This window comes from Netta rufina (assembly GCF_964035555.1).
Source record: "Netta rufina genome assembly, chromosome: 7".
Lineage (NCBI taxonomy): Eukaryota > Metazoa > Chordata > Aves > Anseriformes > Anatidae > Netta > Netta rufina.
The window spans coordinates 1,729,741-1,747,869 of NC_140130.1; the positions used below are offsets into that span (position 1 = coordinate 1,729,741).

The 18,129-nt window shown below is 37.7% G+C and overlaps 1 protein-coding gene across 1 annotated transcript in view; it reads right to left on the reverse strand.

The window, feature by feature from the left end:
- The window catches only part of FAM13C (family with sequence similarity 13 member C), a gene marked incomplete at its 5' end in the record, with an annotated part of 115,406 nt that overhangs the window by 82,666 nt on the left and 14,611 nt on the right, over positions 1-18,129 (reverse strand). Inside the window, one exon of the mRNA XM_084290035.1 lies at positions 5,114-5,160. Within this exon, the coding sequence (XP_084146161.1) occupies positions 5,114-5,160 (47 nt within the window). The remainder of the gene's footprint in view (positions 1-5,113; positions 5,161-18,129) is intronic.

Sequence of the window (18,129 nt, forward strand, 5' to 3'; positions counted from 1 at the left end):
TTTAAATAAACTGTATTTTCATAAGAAATCAATAAGGAAACAGTTCGTGTAATTCCAGTTCTTCAGCTCCACCCACACGGCTGATATGACTCATGATCCTCAAAGTTGTTTCAGCCTTCAAGGATATTAGTACTTGCCTCATTCAATTTACTGGAGCAGTAGTTATACTGAGATACAGACACCTGCTTTACAGCTGCGTGAAAAATAAGCTACTTGACAGCAAGTAAGGTAAACTTTGCTTTGGCATAAATTCTGGAAAACTGCTGCTTCCTCAGTCCGCCATGCTCCCTGAAGAAAGGGTGAAATGTCAGCAAATTTTAATGACTGCTTTTAAGGGGAAATTAGGGAAATTTGAATAATTATACTTGCAGATTGAAATACAGTAACTTAAAGCTTCTGTAGAGATCTACTGTCAAACCCCCAAAGCTGAAAGGGAACCCACTGAACTACAATTTATAATGACTGCCAACAGCACTTCCCAAGGATTTTGCACATGTCAGTTGTCATTGGATTTAATTTTACAAGTGACTGGATGAAAACTATTCACTTTCATTTGGAAAATACTCTAAAATTTCTTCCTCCTCCCCTCCCAAAGTGAAAGTTAAAAATGAAATCTCAATGTTTGGCACAATACCTACTTACAAAGAGTTTCAGTTACATAATTTATGGCTTCATTCTCATCAAACCCACTTGAAATATTCCCTGCTGCATACTCTATATCAACGTATAGGACTCAAGAGTGCATGCACACACATGGACAGATACGGCAGAGCTGAGCTGGTTCTGGAAAGCAGATCACATTAGCTACAAACATTCATGATGATCCTTCCACATCTATGAGTAGAAGATGTACCTGCACCCATTTAGTCTGGATCTTTCCCTAAGTACCTACATACAATGCCCAAAATCACTGGACTAGCCTTCTCTTGACGAGCCTGACTTTGTGAACCTTTGATCATCAATTTTGCCATCCTTGATCTTCAGTTTAATTGCCATTTCATTTGCATATTTTATGAAGAGCATGTTAGAAGAGAAAAGGAGGGAAGTAAAACATCAGCCTTATGATCCTCTCCTTCAAAACATACTTTCATCCATTTCAAACCTTTTTTTTGTGGACTTGCTAGTTTTATATCATTTTTGACAAAGCTATCTTGATAGGTGGGACTAAGTACATTGGTTTTACATTGCTAAAATTTTATACTCTAAGCCCTCTGGCTACTTTGCACATCTTTTTCAAAAAGGTCATTGGAATTATATATACTGGGAGACATATAATGGAGCTGGGCAGGACAAAACATCAGTCTCCCATAACAATAACAGACCCATGATAGTATTTGTGCCTACTAGATTTAACAGTATTTAGCATCATGTACAGTCAGACGAGTGACACTACCCTGGTTATAGTGTGGTGCTCTGGGGTGTTCCTGAAGCTATCTGAATTCACCCAGTACAGTTGGTAAATCTAATTATATTTAACAATTAGCTTTTACATGAAAATAAGTAACAACAAAAAAAGCCCAACAGAATGCATCTGCCAAAATCAATTATTCACAAAAGACAAATACCCCACAGTGTTTCTAGAATCCCATATATGCTAATGTCTGTCCCCAAGAAAGACACTTTATTTGCCCTTAATAACAAATGTAATTTAAAGGGATTAAAATTGCCAGGCTAAGCATACTGATAGGTATCTGTCAAACATGTTTTTGTACGTCAGGTTTCTAAGCTGACAGATTTGTATATGCATCAAGTTAAGCCACTCTGAAACAAAACAGAAAATCAGTCAATAGCTATCTTGTGATAGCCTACTGAATTGCTTTAAAAGGGCATAATAGTAAACCGGCTAAATGAGAGACACCTCTGGTTACAGAAAATTAAAATAGCATCAGAGTAAAGTAAATGAAAGTCTGTAGCTTGCTAACCAAAAGTGAGAGTCATCCTCGCTTTTCCATTATAAAAGGAATTTGATCAAAGTTAAGTCATCAGGAAAAGTTTTCATTCCAGAATATGATACAAAAATGCAGTAACTGAAAAAGGGAACCACTACCCTGTTTTATCTGAGAATGCCTGAATTGCCAAAGAAACTAGTTCCACCATATAGATGAATTAAACATCAACTACCATATTTAATGTTAGTGATGTGAAGACAGGCGTGTGGTATTTAGTCTCACTAAGTTCAGAGCTAGACATGACTTTTGCAAGCTGAAGTAGATTTACTGTCCTTTCCCAGTCACTTACTCTTGATAACACTTTCCTCTACTGATGTATATACTGAGAAACAGGGCAGCACTTAATTGTGCTTAGACTTAAGAGAAAGGTGATTTTTTGCTAACAGAATACCAGCACTTTGATTCTGAACCAGTAAGCTTTACAGTAGATAGAGCAGGTTTCTTAATTACAGTACCTATTCCCATCACAACACACTGAGGCTATGGCTCTCTCCTACATATTTACTTCATGAATCTTTGTGCAGTACACATTTTTTGGGTGGCAGACTGACAGGTTTGTGACCTTTTGATGGTGATAGGTAATTTTTTTAAACCAACAATGTTGCCCAGTACAGGTAGTGCCCCTGTTTGCCAGAAGTGAAGTCACTTCATTCAGGTGCTTCATTCTCTGTTTAGACAAGAATCTGCCAAGCTAACTGAAATGACCTGTTATGGGTAGTTCATCCTATTTTACCAGAAACAAATCGCTATGCATTTTCACTCCAGCAGAGTTGCAGTAACAAACAGTTGGGTTTATAGCTTTGTAAGTGGTACCCTTTACTGGCTTGAGGGTCTGCAAAGTGATTATTCAACTACATTCTCTTAATTTTGTTTGAACAAAAACAAAAAATTGAGGAAGTTCGTAACAGCAATTGGCCCACTTGCTGATACTTATTAAAAAATAACTGCACTGATTCTGAGACAGGCATATTCAACGTTGATTCTATGAAAAAAATTAGTTGTTGCCAATCTTCACCAGATCTTGGCTGTAGAATAATGAACACCAGTGAATACTGGGTTCAATGAGATGGGTGAATCCATCTGTCCCAAAGAAACACAAACCAGGTTTGAATTTGCTGCAGAAGTTTCATTTAGCAAGAAAAAAAATCATGTCAAATGTATTCAGTAAAATATTTTTAAAGAGTTTTGTTGTTTTTGTTGTGTTTCTTTTTTTTTTTTTAAACCAAAACTTATGACACAAACTCAAGATAGAAAATCTGGCTTTAAATTCCCCTCCTTCCCCAGACTTGAACTGAAATTCCTGAGAAGAAAGTCCTAATTCCAGTAGAGTTGAAGCTGAGCATTTCCAGTCTCCTTAGTATTATGTTCTGCTGTTTATAAAATACATTCATACATGTATGTATTTAATAAACAATGGAACATATATATTTGTTACCTTTATTATGTAAACAGTTGGACACACATACATATATCTATACATACTTATATATATACAAATACACACACATACTCATTGCAAATACTGAAATTCATCTGTTTTGTAAGGTGGATGAACATCAAATCATCACTTACAAATGATAGTGTAAGACACTAAGGAGTTATACTCAGTACAATCAGAAAACAAACAATTGCCAGTTGTTCCATTATGATCCAAAAACATAGAAAAAATGCCCAGAATTGTTATTATCTACTGAACCAAATCCTGTATTTCAGATTCAGATATGAGTTAGGTCTATATGCAAGTCCTCCACCAGGCCTACACAATCAGTAGGATTTAGAAGGTATCCTCTCACAGAACAGATGATTACTTCAAGCAGTGTTTGGCAATTCCTATAATGTTAAAGGCTCAACACCAGGAGGTACTACCTGCTGGCAAATAGAGATAGCAGCCTTTGAAATCTTCTCCCATGACTTTTGTCTCCCAAATGATATATTACAGTCTCTTATTGCTCTATGAGTATTTGATTAGCTTTTGGGAAATGCCAGCTTGTCTCTGCTTCAATAGCTTTGTCTAAAACCTTGAATTATCTTCCCTACTTCACTCAGAAAGCTATTTCCTAACTAATGCGGTTTATTAATGTTCTGCATTTCTGGCAAAGCAAGCAGAATTTTAAGTGGGATTAAGTAGCAGTGTCTGGTGTTCCAAAATATCTGGGAAATACTTGAAGTTGCTCTGAGCTATAACAACTTTACCTCTTCTTTTTCACTGCAGAGCACAATTAACTTGGCATCCACTGCAGTGTTTCAGTGGAATCTCAGAACAAAACCCACAAAATCTGAAAGATGTACCATGATTTTCCAGTGATTGTTGGCTTAGTCCAAGTATAGCTATTGCAAAATGCATAAAAGGGTGTGAAGGCATTACTATATTTTTAAGCCTTATGGGTAAAAAATATTCCCTTAAGAAATTTTTTGGCTAAGCTATGGTCCTGTGGTCAGACAGCCCCCAAGTCATATGCTGGAGAAATGATGCAAGAAAATCTAGTCTTGGGGCATAACAAAATACTGCTTGCTTACATAAACTTAAGTCTAGTAAAAGCCAAATCCTTCTGACAAATGCAGCAAAGGATTTCAGCTTTGTTTATGCATCAGTTTTCCTCTCTCCACCAAATTTAACCATCTGCATATGGTATAGTCATTGGCCACCACACTCTGCTCCAAAAGTAAGCTATCAAGATGCTGATTTCACTGCCAACATCCTCCCCTTCCCAGGGGGAAGTGCACACAGTTATTTATATATTTATTCTGAACACATCTCAGCCTCTTGATGCAATACCACACCAGTGAAAAGCCCTGAAACACTTTGTGAAACCAGGCAGTTCATCCTTGCACTTTAGGAAATCCCAACATGTGACCCGTGATATAGGCTCATACAGAGATATACCCATGTACAAGCAGAAATACCAAATAATTAAAGAAATAAAGTCAAAGCACCCAAGAATCTAGAATACACGTCTGGCGTCAGCAAGTGACTTTAGCCTGCTAGGCTATCTGTGTGTAGTTCATATACATTACCATTAAGATTTGAGAATTTTCATTTTGGGGGGAGGTTACTGCTCCAATAAACCAACTGTCATTACATTATAGATGTGTATTATATGGATTGGTAATGAGATATCAAAAGTTTCCACAGAGCCATTAAATAACAGGTGCTTTCATCCTACCTTAATAATGCAGATCTGTCCCTCTCCTCATCTTCTGTATTGTTCTCCTGCACCAAGGAAAGAAACAAAATGTACAAGATTGGGTTTCAGTTCAAGACAAGTTTGATCCAATGTTCTGTTGCACTGTTCTTGTGTGTGTGTGTGTGTGTGTGTTTGTGTTTTCCTGTTTTCATTTTTCAATGGTAAGAAATCCAAACCAGTAAGGACACCTTACCTTAGATTCAAAAGAATACTTTGTCCAAGCCCAAATTTTCTCACATTGCTGTAGCCTGTGTGCAGTCATCTCTGCTCCCAGAAGTCTTGACTCTGCTGCTTTTCACACTAATCTAATGCATTACTTATATTGAATCCCTTTTGTTCAAGGAATCTGTAATTTTACATGATTTAAAAGCTATGATAACCCTATAATTGATAAACACTGTGGCAAACAGAAGATATAAATTTGAAACAGTAAGAATTATTAGTTCAATAATGGGAAGCATCTATGGGAATACGGGAAACATCAATGTTGCCAAACTACAAAAATTCTCCCCAAACTACCTGGTGCTTTTTACATTTAAGACAGAACTATGGTTCTGCTGAAAAAAAAAAAAAATCTCAGCAGTATCATTTTCATTTATTTTAAGAGAAGAGAAAATAGAGTTTTCAATCAGATCTCGTGTTATCTGGACTCAACAGTTCATGATGTAGTAGGAAACTGGAAAAAATATTTTTTACTCTGCTACACTTTTCACTTTTTATTCATCCCTTGTGTTTTTTATCTTCCACAGTGCAGGAATCAGGACACTACAAATATTCAGCATTTTGCTGTGTACACATATGAGTGTTATCATAACTACCTCTGTCATGTAGTTATTCTGTAGTAATGAAATATCCATTACGTACTTAATCAGAGTTACCCAGGAAGAGCTTGTCACGCATAAAAAGTGCCAAGTAACCTTCTATTATGCCAAGCCTTTAAGCAACTTTACAATAATTATCATAAACATGGAAAACCTGTGATTTAAGCTCCAAGTAAGGAAAATGCTTATGCATATATTTAACTTTAAGAACTTAAATATGCTAAGCACCTGCTAAGTAGGTTGGCAAGCACTGGACTGTTTTGTTAAATAAAGCAAGATCTAATTCTTTAACACACAAATACACACATGCACACAGAGCAGTCAGTGCCTGCCAAGAGGAATTTCATGCATAGCACTAAACTATGCAATTTCCATTTATTTATCTTACTAATAGTAATAATGCTCAGGTGAAAAGGAAGGTGATGAGCTCAACAACACTTAGGTAAAATGGTTTATTATGTGAGAATACCAGCTTGGAGACCCAAGCCTTCTCACTTTCATTCTTGGCTTGAAAAATATAATTTTACAAAAATAAAGCTTTTAAAGAAACAGATGAATACAAATATGTCTTGAAATGAAAGACAATTAAGTATTTATTGCCACAATCAGTTGTCTCTAACTTTAATCTCAAAATGGATTAATGAAATTCTGGATAGGATATTAAAAATTAGTAGGGGCTGAGATTTTAGTTTTAGCCATACTTTCTCTCTCTTTCCAAGGCCAGAAGAGGTAAATTTAGTTTTTCTGAAATTAGAACAGAACAGGAATTTGCTACAGCCTGAGTTTATCTCGGTTGATAATTTGATAGCATGTTACCATTTTTAGTTAGTTGAAATGTTTGTAAAAACACATACTAACATTTTAAAATGTTTATTCATTTAAAAGAAACAGTTGTTTTCAACTCTAAACACCTTACTCGGTAAAAACAGGTATCATCCACTGTGGTAGCAAATATTTGTGAATTCAGCATTCCTCTACACTGATGAGCAGGAAGATAACACACTAAACTCCTAGAAACATTTTATAAAGAACATAGCTAAATGTGGCTATCATATTCCCCCTTCCTCCTCCCCCCCCCCCCCCCTTTTTTTTGGTTGTTCTGTTTGATCCATATTAAAACCTTTGTTTAGATATATGTTGCCTTCTTACTCTGTTCTTGTTCCTGCTCTGCACAAACTTTCAGACCTGCAGTATGAAACACTGCAATGCCACTTTGTTGTAGTGCTCAGAAAGCCACACAGGGAGGAAATGTTTGTCCTGTTCAGTTATTGTTCAAGCTGGCCTGGAAATCAGCTTACTACCTACCTCAAATTCTAACTGACACATCTCCTCACGGGGCACAATTATTTTGGCACACTGCAAGCAAGCTAGACAAATATTTTGAAGACGAAGGAGTTCAAACATTTCCCTTTTAGTCTCTTTTCAAAAGTTCTGGCTAATACCTCAACTATAAGCTTCAGGACTGATTTGTCCTATTGTACTTATTAGCACAATGTAACTGACTTTTTGGGGGCAAGGAGCAGAAAGAGGATGCATTTCATTACTAATCTGATTTCTGTGAAGCAGAAACATGGGCAATCGCAATAGTGTGGGGGCTGGTTTATTTTTGAACTGCATATTGGGAAACTCTGATTTGGGAAGCCTCTAGCTAGGCAAAACATTAAGCCTGTTAGCAATAATCTGCTATGGGCTTGTATAGGAGAGAGACATGGGAATGCTCTGGAAATAAATTCCATTGAAAAAACAAAACAAAACAAAACAAAACAAAAAAACACAGTACTTGGGAGTGGAAATCACATACAGAAAAGAGGCTGGGATTGGAGTATGCTCCGTATTTTGCAAGACCTAGCAAAGGCCTTGCAATGTCCACCAATTTTTCCACCATCGAGAAACTCTTGAGCTACTTCTGGGGGAAAAAAAAAAGAAAAAAAAATCCAAGGAAAGTTCTCTCTATTATCCTTCATAATGCCACAGGTAATTACATAAATATCATGAGAGCCCATCAGTGCTCTCCATGCAGGTAAGCAATGCTATCAAAATTCTTTCTTATAAGAAATGCAGTTTTAACTTTCTGGGCATTTTAAACACCACTTTGATCATTTGACTTCAACTGCATGGCTGCATTTACATCTCCCTCCCCTATCCTAGTTCCTTAAGTTATGTCCCGGGTAAATCAGATCACATCCCACATAGCTTGGGGAACCTGGTACCTGTTTGTGAGTGGGATGCCAGACCAGCACTTTACACAGAAAGTCATTTTAGGAGACTAACAATCAACAGGGATGTTGACACTTCCCAGAAGAGCTGACCTGTTTGGTGGTGGACAGTGGGAACCAAAGAGAGCAATAGGAAAGGTGGTTCCCAAGAAGCACATGCATTTGCAGTCACTCTTTTAACTTTCTACAGCATTAGAGAGTGAGACACTATTTTGTTCTCTCTCTCTCTCACACACACACACACGTGTGTGCTCTTGGAACACACAGTACTGTTCGGCAGATAAAAGAAAATGGGAAGTACATTTGCAGCTACTTGTTTCTATTTAAGTTAAATAACAGAGAGGGCAGAAGAGAGTTGGTCCCAGATGAAGGTATGTAGGGAAAAGCGTACTGCTATATTAAAGATGTGCTTTTAATTAACTTTGATCTGAATGATTATAATTAGGGATTTTATCACAGGTGTGCTTAGAATAAGGACCTTCTATTTCCTTGTGCAGTGCACACTCCCAGGAAATGGGCATTGGGACAATTTCTTTGTCTAACTACTTTCTCAATTATCTTTAAATGTATTGGTTTTTAAATGTTTTGTTATAAAGATTTTCTGAGTGCATTTTTTGCCCTTTTTTAGATTCCTACGGGCTTTTTCCAGAACCTCAGAAATGTCTTTCAGGTGGCCAGGTGCAATACTGAGCACTTAACAAAATACAGGTTCTATTTCATTATGCTTGCATCCAGGAAAACTAGTTCATACAGAGAGTTATAAATTTATCTTTGGATTTGGGAATAAATGGCTCATTTTTGTCACTGGTGCTCCCCATATGGTCCTAATTTCCTTCCGTTTTGGTCTGCGTTTATGAAGATTGATATCTCTTTTATTGCTGTATTTTTATGCAGGTCTTAGCAGATAATTTTGTTGCACATCAACTGTTGCAATGCATGCTGAATATAAAAGACTGAGTAGCTATCCTGATTTATTTGAAGACTAATTGTGCTGCTCAGTGCATTAACTAGTGATTCCTTGGTTTCCTGTTGACATTTCTACTGATAATGTAACAACATATTGTGAACTGGCAATTAGAAAACATAGGCCAAAAGAAACAGGCTCCTGCTTCATCTGGGATGCAAAGATACATCAGGTCACATTTTTCCTGTAAGTTTTAAATTCATAGTTCAGCTTTTTATTGAAACAGAAAGACAGGGAGGGCTGAAGGTAGGATTTTGTGAAGGAAGAAGAATAATGCATGAAGCAGAAAGATTTAATACAAGAAGTCCTGCCCTCTCTCATATTAGTTCTTGCCATATTTGCAGCAGTATATAGAACGCAAGATTGTGTTCTGAAATTTTTCTTAGCTGTTATCTTATGGTCCATGGAATAACAAAAACCAAAAGCCAACAACCCAAGAATAAACAGGATCTTTCATCTTTTTCTTATATTTCTGATGATATCTTTACACTGAAATAATATTCTGCCAGATCCAGTCTTAGAGAAACCAAAAGGCCTCTGCACGTAGTATCTCCTGAGTCAAGCAACAGCATCAAATGGCACATACCTTGGTTTCAGCTTAACAGACAGAAGCTAACGTGCTAATACCATACTCACAGAGCTGTCAGTGTTCGGTCCAGCTAAGAAGCCATTAGGGAAGAGAGCTTCCCTCTTTTCCTCCATCAGTGCACACCAGGGCAGTACTAGACAGATGAGTGCACGGGGGTATAGGGTCACATGCATGTGACACAAGGTTGGAGACACTGACCTTTTAGCCACAAGTTCTCATTTATTCCTCATGCAATGTAAGAGTGCAAGAAAAATTGTAAAGGACGTTGTAGAAGTTACGACAGCATAAACCTAATGGCATCTAATGCCTCCACTACAGCCTTTGCCAACAATCCCCAAATGAGGCAGTCTTTGTATGACCATTTATGACAGTTCAGCTGCTCCTTTTGAAACTTTAACAGAAATTTAATAGCAACTGATGCTAGAAAGCCAGTTTTGCTGAGTAAGTCACCTCAGCCACCTTATGCCTCTTAGTTTTTTCTTCTTACTTTAAGGAAACTGACAAAGAATTGAGGAAAAAATATTCCCATTCTGCCAGCATTTGGAAATAAATAAGGAAAAGGGGGACTAAGTTCCTATTTGGGACCCCTCTTTTCTTTCATTAGACTAAAACTCCCCTACCTCCAAATTGAGTATCTGTCTGTAATCAGACAAAAATTAAGCCTTCTTTGAAATCAACTTTGGGATTTCTGTGTGTCAGTTTTCAAAGACAAACAGAAATACTCCGTGTCTATTTATTTAAACTTCTGTCCAGAATAAGACCTTGTTACTGTTGGCTCTTACCAAGAAAGCCTAGAGCATAAGGCAGCTTTTGCCAAGAAACATTGAGATTCTTCCTTGTAGAGTAATTCCCAAGCTTCTGACTGTCCTGTTCCCACAGTACTTCGTTAGCTGAAGAACTGAATAAAATGGATCAGGTTTACGTAAGAACAGATATTAATAGAGTTCATGCTCATTTCCGTGGCACGCCATACAAGGGCATACAAAATGACCAGTTTACTTGACACAAGTGAAACTCTTCTGCTAAGTGGCCACTGGGGTAAGTAGGGTTAAGACAGAAAATAGAAATTTCACTGGGGATTGATTCTGGGGACACAAGAGGGAGGATAAAGAGATGGAAATCATATTAAAAGTAATTTCTAAGTCTCTATTTCAATAATTTTTAAAGTTCAGCCCTACAGAGCCTACACTCTACACACACATGTTAGCTGTGTTACCTTCCATCTTGCCCTGTGGGTACTAGAGGATGGTTGCATTTAGGTCACCAAACCAAAAAAAAAAGATGCAGAACCCAAGAGCATACCTGCTAAATGGACTGTCCCTACCTGTCCTCTCCATTCTCTGTGCATCTCCTTATTTCAATGGAGATAGTTGCCTGAGACATGCATGCACCATTTCACCAGCTCCCCTGCTTATCCAAAATCCTTTTTATGGTCAAGTTTCGCGCCACCCTTTCTACAGAAATCATAAGAAATGATGGCTTGTGAAAAAGGCTTTTGCAATACATTCTACAGTACAGTAGAACAACCTGACACATCCCAGACTTGTAACGAGGCTTTGCTCTCTACTAATACTGCTAACAACTGTATTTAACCAATGTAAAGCCCTCCACACACACACACATCTGGCTGTTCAGCTCATAGGCAAGGCCTTGATTCTGAATACCCATAAAAACACTGCAAGCAGTGCTTTATGTAAATGAGGTGCTGTCACTGACTGGAAAATAGCTCGAGCAGACAGACAACTTGGAGACGTGGCAACTATCTGGCTTCTCAAGAACGTCAGGAGCCAACAAATAATGCTTATTTTATACTCAAATCCCAATGAATTCCATCCCAAAGTAGGTGTTTTTAGAAGGTTTGAGGAAGGTCTCTATCACACACAGCTTTTCAGAATATACATCGACACACTGTAGGGCAATCCAGGAAACATAACTTGAGCCAGAGCTGGCAGGGAAATGCAGCGCTCTGTAACATGCAAACTCTCAGAGCAGCTAAAAAGGAAAGATGACATTTTGTGGAAGAGATTTAAGATCCATGACAGGAAGTGCACTGTGTCGCACACAGCAAGAGGTGCAAAATAGGTAGCTAATGAAAAAAGACAAGAAGGAAAAAAAAAAAAAGTGAAAATGGAGCACTGCAAAACTGTCTACGCACTTTCAGGTTAATTCTGACAATACTATCACAATTTCTTCCTTTCCTAATTGATTTTCTTTGTTGTAAGAGTAAAAAAGAACAAAATTTTCCACACAAATTCACAGAGAAATACCAGCAGCAAGGATGAGACCAGAAAGGCTACCTTGGTTTACTCTCCTTAATTACATGACTTTTTTAATAAAGGCCCATCAATAAACACAGCACATATTCAAAATAAAAAAAGAAAAAAAAAGAGAAGGAAAAAAAGTGAGCCACATGAAAAATGCTACCACAAAGGGTCACATTTTAAAGGGTATTTGAAAAGCTTAAATGTTATAAGAGGTATATTTAAGCTGTCTTCAGATGTTCATTATCTAAAAGCATGACTTAACGTGCACAAACATTTTGCAGTGAAGGCTGGTAAAATTTCCCTTTGTCCTGCTCCCAGCCTCAGTCTGACTTTGTCCATTCACCAGTTTGTGGGCTGCCTCTAATGCTTCTAATGAGAACGGGATAGAAAGAAATTTCTGGGCCAGCATTAACACAGGTATGGAAACATCCCATAAGAGCAACAGTGCACAGAGTGTGTGCTACTCGCTGTGTCTTATCCTATAAGCACAAGTAAAGCAGAGCTGAGAAAGTAACACAGAAATGGAAATACCTGACTTTCTCTTTTCCTCCTGTTGTAATACATTTCTCCCCTCTTTCTGTGCATCAGAACAGTGGGGATTGCTTTTTTTATCATGAAGTTCTGAACTTAGATCCATTTCCTATGGAAATTGATGTTAACTAGCTACAGTCTAGGCCATTCCCACTGAATGTGGAACAGCATCAGTAAGAACAGTGTGTTTTCATGGCCACCATCGATATACTGAGAACCGAGCAGGGAAACAGACCTCTGAGATTTAGTTGCACTAGCTGAACGAGAGATGTTCTCTAGTTTTGATGAGAATTTCCATCAAGGACATAATAAATAATTCCAAGTAAAGTCTTACTGAACCTTGCACACAGCCATACTCAGTTTCAACTTTGATAAACTGACATTTCTGACCTAAAAAGAGGCCTTGCTGAAAAGCCGCCTATCTTTGACGCACACCAATCACATAAAAACCACGCAGTCAAGAGCACTGACCCAGCACAAGCTTACCAGATAGCAGCTATGCACTTCCATGTCTGTTTCACAAAGGCAGAGGTGAAGAAGTCTCAGAAAGACTTCAGTGAAGCTAAGAGAGTTCATAAATAATCTGACTCCTCTAAGGAAAAAAATCCTTAAGACTAATGACTCTTTCAGATACTTGAATAGCGCTGAAGACTGGAAAACATCAAATATAGTGACAGTGAACAGAGAGAATCCATCCCTGTGGTATCACTACACGTTAGAGAGGAGCTTAAGCAGCTGGTAAAGGAAAAATTGAAAAAGGATATGAAAACATAGTATTAAAAAGACGCATACATCATATTGAACCATTAATTCAACTCCTGCAATGTGTTTGTGTCTGCCAGTGCTGCAGTTAATAGAGAGTCTATGAGACTCAGAATGCAATTAAGTCTTGGCGGAAGCACAGTTGGAGGCTGTGGCAGTTTCTATAGCAACGTGCAAGGCTCAAGACTAGTAACAGGAGATTAACTTAAAGGCAAGATAAGTACATAAATACAGCTCTCATTTACCATTTTCTTTGCTTCCAAATGGGCAGTGTATTTCACATTTAAACAATACAGAAATGCAGTCAGATGTCCTACTTGTTATTAACTAGGGTAAAAATAACCTTTACAAACATCCTCTTAAAAATTTCTGACAGCTTCACAATCAGGGGATCCATCCAAACTTCCCTAATTAATTCAATCAAAATGGAAAGCACCGAACTTGAATGCTGCCAGAAGATTTAGAATGAGGCTCCACGATATGGAACATGACAGCCCGAATAAGAGTTTGCTGATGTCAATGCACGGTACGCTTATGAACAAATCCTCTTGACGCATTTTTATGGATTACGCTTCAGATCGGGTTTTAAGTCTCCAGAAGGGAAAGATAAAGAGTTCCTGTAAGCACCACAGACCTTTCCTTTTTTTTTTTTTTTTTTTTTCCCCCTTCTTTTTTAATATTCTGGTTTCAGTAAGAAAGGCAGTACTAAAGACACTTTATCCAATATTTGTTCTGGCACTTAAGAGCCTTTAGTCAAAGGTTCAGCTAAGAATGCAGTCACCCTTTTGCACTACTATCCATGCTACATACAAAAAAAGCATGTGAAAGAGATTCCCTGACTACTTCCCTGCTGCAGCCAGTTGCTCTGTGTTTGTTTTTTTTTTTCCATAACTTAAAAGCAAATTAAAAACACTTAAGATATTCAGAACATACATCCATGAAACACAAACATATTATTTCCCTGCCTTCTGTACCCTTTTCAATTGTGTAATGTAGAGCTAGCTCAGGCACCTTTGCACAGCATTGGGCTGTCCTTCACAGAATCTGTTAACATCAGACTAATGAAAGAAAAATAGCACTGCTCCCCCAGTGAAATTATTACGTACATAGTTAATTCACAATGTTTTCCAAGGATTACCATGGAATATCTCTCTCAGATTACACAAATCTCATGGGCTGACCCAAAGAGTCAAAATCAGTCTTTGTACAGAATATATTACACAAACAGAATTTATTGTACAAACACCTATCTGCCCAAAATTAACAGTCCACTTTCAATCAACTGGTGAAACGGGCAGAACAATATTTTCATTTGGGAAAACTCCAGATGTGCTACTGCTTCTGGACTCACAGCCTGAGTTAACACAGAACCCCACATCTGATCCCCTATGCTTTTATTCAGAGCAACAGAGACAACCCAAATTAGCTTGGGCATAAAGCAAATGGAGTTAATGAATCAGGAAACAAAATATTCAGAAATAGATAAAGGCTGTACCAACGTTTTCCTTCTTTCTTTTCAGTCTATTAAAAAAATACAATGAAAATATTTTCTCTGCATAGATTGGCATTACTTAACTATATCTCTACCCATTACTGTTTACCTGAGGGTTTGTCATGTGTGCCACTAGACAAGTCTTCGTGGGACTCAGCCTGGATCCTTAGAACCTATTTCTTCAAAATGCTTTTTCAAATAAGCTCTTAAGTGCCAGGAAATATATTGGATAAAGGTTCTTCAATATTGTCTTTCTTCATCCCCCAAAATGCTCCTACCTCTAGTTCTAGCACCTTTTACTAGACAGATTTCCCCTTTCAATACCCAACAACTATGCCTTCAAATTCTCATGTTTTTGCCTACATGGCAGTGCTTTTTTTGGTTGAAATTTGATGAATTCTTGCCTATTTGTGGGAAAAAATGCAGATACCCTGTGAAAATTTCAAGAAGTCATTGTTATGCAATTCAGAATGTTATTCCACTTCACCTGATATTCCAAGCTTCCCGTGATAATATCCAAGCACCACCTAGAGTAATGAGACTGGCATAGCATTACTCACAGCGAAAAGTGCTTTCTTCTGCTATGGTGGGAGGTCACCTGCCACATGTGCAGAGCATAAGAAACCAGTAAGATGGGATTTTCTGTCAAGAGAATAATACCTTCTCCACCGTAAGTAAAACATTTCATCTTGCAAAATGCTTTGAAAGCACTGTGTTCAGAAATAGTACTCTCGTCTCCACAAAATCATTCCAGAGTCAAAATTACCTTTATCAGGGATCTCTGACACATCAACTACACAAATCAGAGTAGACGTGATACAGGAATAATCTTTTCATTAGCACAGCTAGGTGCTGATCCACTGAAGGCTTCTAACAGTTGGACTAAGGCCTTCAATCTCTACCCAAAGCAACTAACAGCCAGTGAAGAGCATGAAATATGCTAGAGTTTTCTCTCCAGTATTTTCCCTTCTCAGAAAAAATCCTCTGCAACAAGAGCTGTACTACCAGGCTGAGATGCATTAAGGTATGGAAGAAACCTTGCCATTCCTTTCTATCGCACCTCCATCAGTGCAATACCTGATTTCTAGACAGGCGACTTCTTAGACAAAGGGACAAAAGTTTAGCAGATGTGAAGTGGCTCAGTGATGAAAATTTCCTCCCTATTTGTTTTAATTTAGCAAGGAACAAGAAAGAAAAATACAGTCTCTCTAAAGCCAACTGTTTGTTCTACTCTGCAATAGCAGGAGTTTCAGAGTATAAAATAATACTTTCTCACTTTCAAGAAAACTGTTGGTAGAGAATGGGAAAAAAATGTATATCTAAAGACCACATAGCAGTTTCCAGAATTAATATTTTGCTGAGTGGAAGAACTACAGAAGGGTAAGATGAGAACACCATTCTCAACTTCACAGAAATGATTTATGAGTTGATACTGAAGAATTACTTTATTCTTCTATTTTCCACTACTGATATATTTTCCCTTTCAACTAATTAAAAAGCCACAATTGAAGACCATACAGGGACAGCAGCAGCCCTTCAACTCCAAAGTTAACTTTAAAAAAAAGAAATCCCATGTTATATAAAGATTTCAAAGGGAACGTTACATAATGTAGAATCTGCTAAGTGGGAAGAAGTTGTACTAAAGGGAACCATCACTCCCCTCAGTATTCTTAAGACCTGACCTGTCCTTTAACTGAAGTTACCATACAGCACTTTGAAGAGTTTCTTTTCCTTTTCCAGAGTGTCTGTGGTAGTGCCAAGCTTCTCAAGAGAGGCAGCCTAATAACAATATAAAAAAAAAATGCTGTCTTCCTCTGCAAATAAAGGTTTTGATATTTTCTTCTTTGATTTTGACCCAATCTGAACTTCTCTCTTTCTTTAAAGTAAGTAGCCTTCACTGGAGGAAAATGCAGCATCTAAATTTAGAAGTATGTATCTCAGGTATCAGCAAAGGGCTTCAAAACAGAAATTGGAGCAAAACTTTTCAAAGCTGTTGGTTTTTTTTTGTTTTCCTTCTTTTCTTTTTTTTTTTTTTTTTTTTTTAATCATGGCTTAGGAGATCCCTAAACACTCTGAGTTTTTAGGAAAACGGAAAGGAGGTGAATTTGGTTTTATGCTTTAAACTTTAGAAACAGACTTCATAAAGAATGACAATCACCTGAACCTGCATTTGCTGTATATATTAGAAACAGCGATGTTTATAAGAATTGACGTTTACATGGATCTGGATTTAGGTTTCACCTGCTTATGCTCTCTCTGGTTAGAAAGCATAGTGACTTTGCCACCATTAAGAACACAGGGTATAAGGAACGCTACAGAAGAAGTCAACACACTGCTGCTGCTGCCAGTAACTTACACTCTAGGCAGATCCAGAAGGAAATTTTCTTTTAGCTGACAAATCTGCCTGCAATTGCGAAGTCGCTAGAAGCATCTTTATTCTACAACTTGCAGGAAGATTTTTTTTTTTGTAATATCCAAATTACTAAGGGCAATTGAGAAGAAAGGTGTGCAGAGCTCACTGATTAGCTAGTTATCTAGAACACACTAGGTCTGTGTTCTGTCAGCAGCAGTTTTCACAAGTTGCTTTAAGCTTCTTATATGAACTGTGCTTAGTACTAATTAAGTAGATACAGCTTGTCTGAACTGCCCTATAGCCCATTTAATATTTAGCTATCTGTTTCATCTTCCTCTTCCCCCACCTCAACCAGCATTTTGTTTAAGCATGGAAAGAGTTATGGAACATAAATGGTTAGTAAAATAGCTAGGAAATTGCTTAGAAGAAACTTTAAGGACATGAAGGGAAGCGTTGGAAGAAAAGTAAAGCGGCACATCAGATATTTAGTCAAGGAAATATTCTGTTCACACATCATTCCTTGCAATTAAGTGGTAGATTGCTTGCTATACTTTCCTAGTGAAAATATGAAAAAGACAAATATATTTTTAGAAGTACTGTATGGTTTTGAGTTACAGCGTGCTGCATATAACCAAATTCAGCTCACTGTTTATTATTGCTGCATTGTACCCTTGTATTGACTAAGAAAAATATAAATAGCACATAAAAATCCTAAAGCTAGAGCTTAGGATCTACAAAGACCTCCCTAAGACATCTCCTGCTCTCCTCTACTTACACCCATATCCTTATCTTGTATAGCTTTACCTCTCCACAAGTCTGCAAGGTTTAGATGGGGATCAGCCTTTTTCCCTGACCTAGCACCTGGGCCCTCTCCTGCCTATGCCAGGCAGAGATTGCAGCACCCTCTGCTTTGGAAACCTTGTATCTTGCAGCCACCCCATCAGTGAGATGCAGGGGAGGTGGCTTTTAATTTGTTGATTTGGCAAACGACACCTCTCCCCTC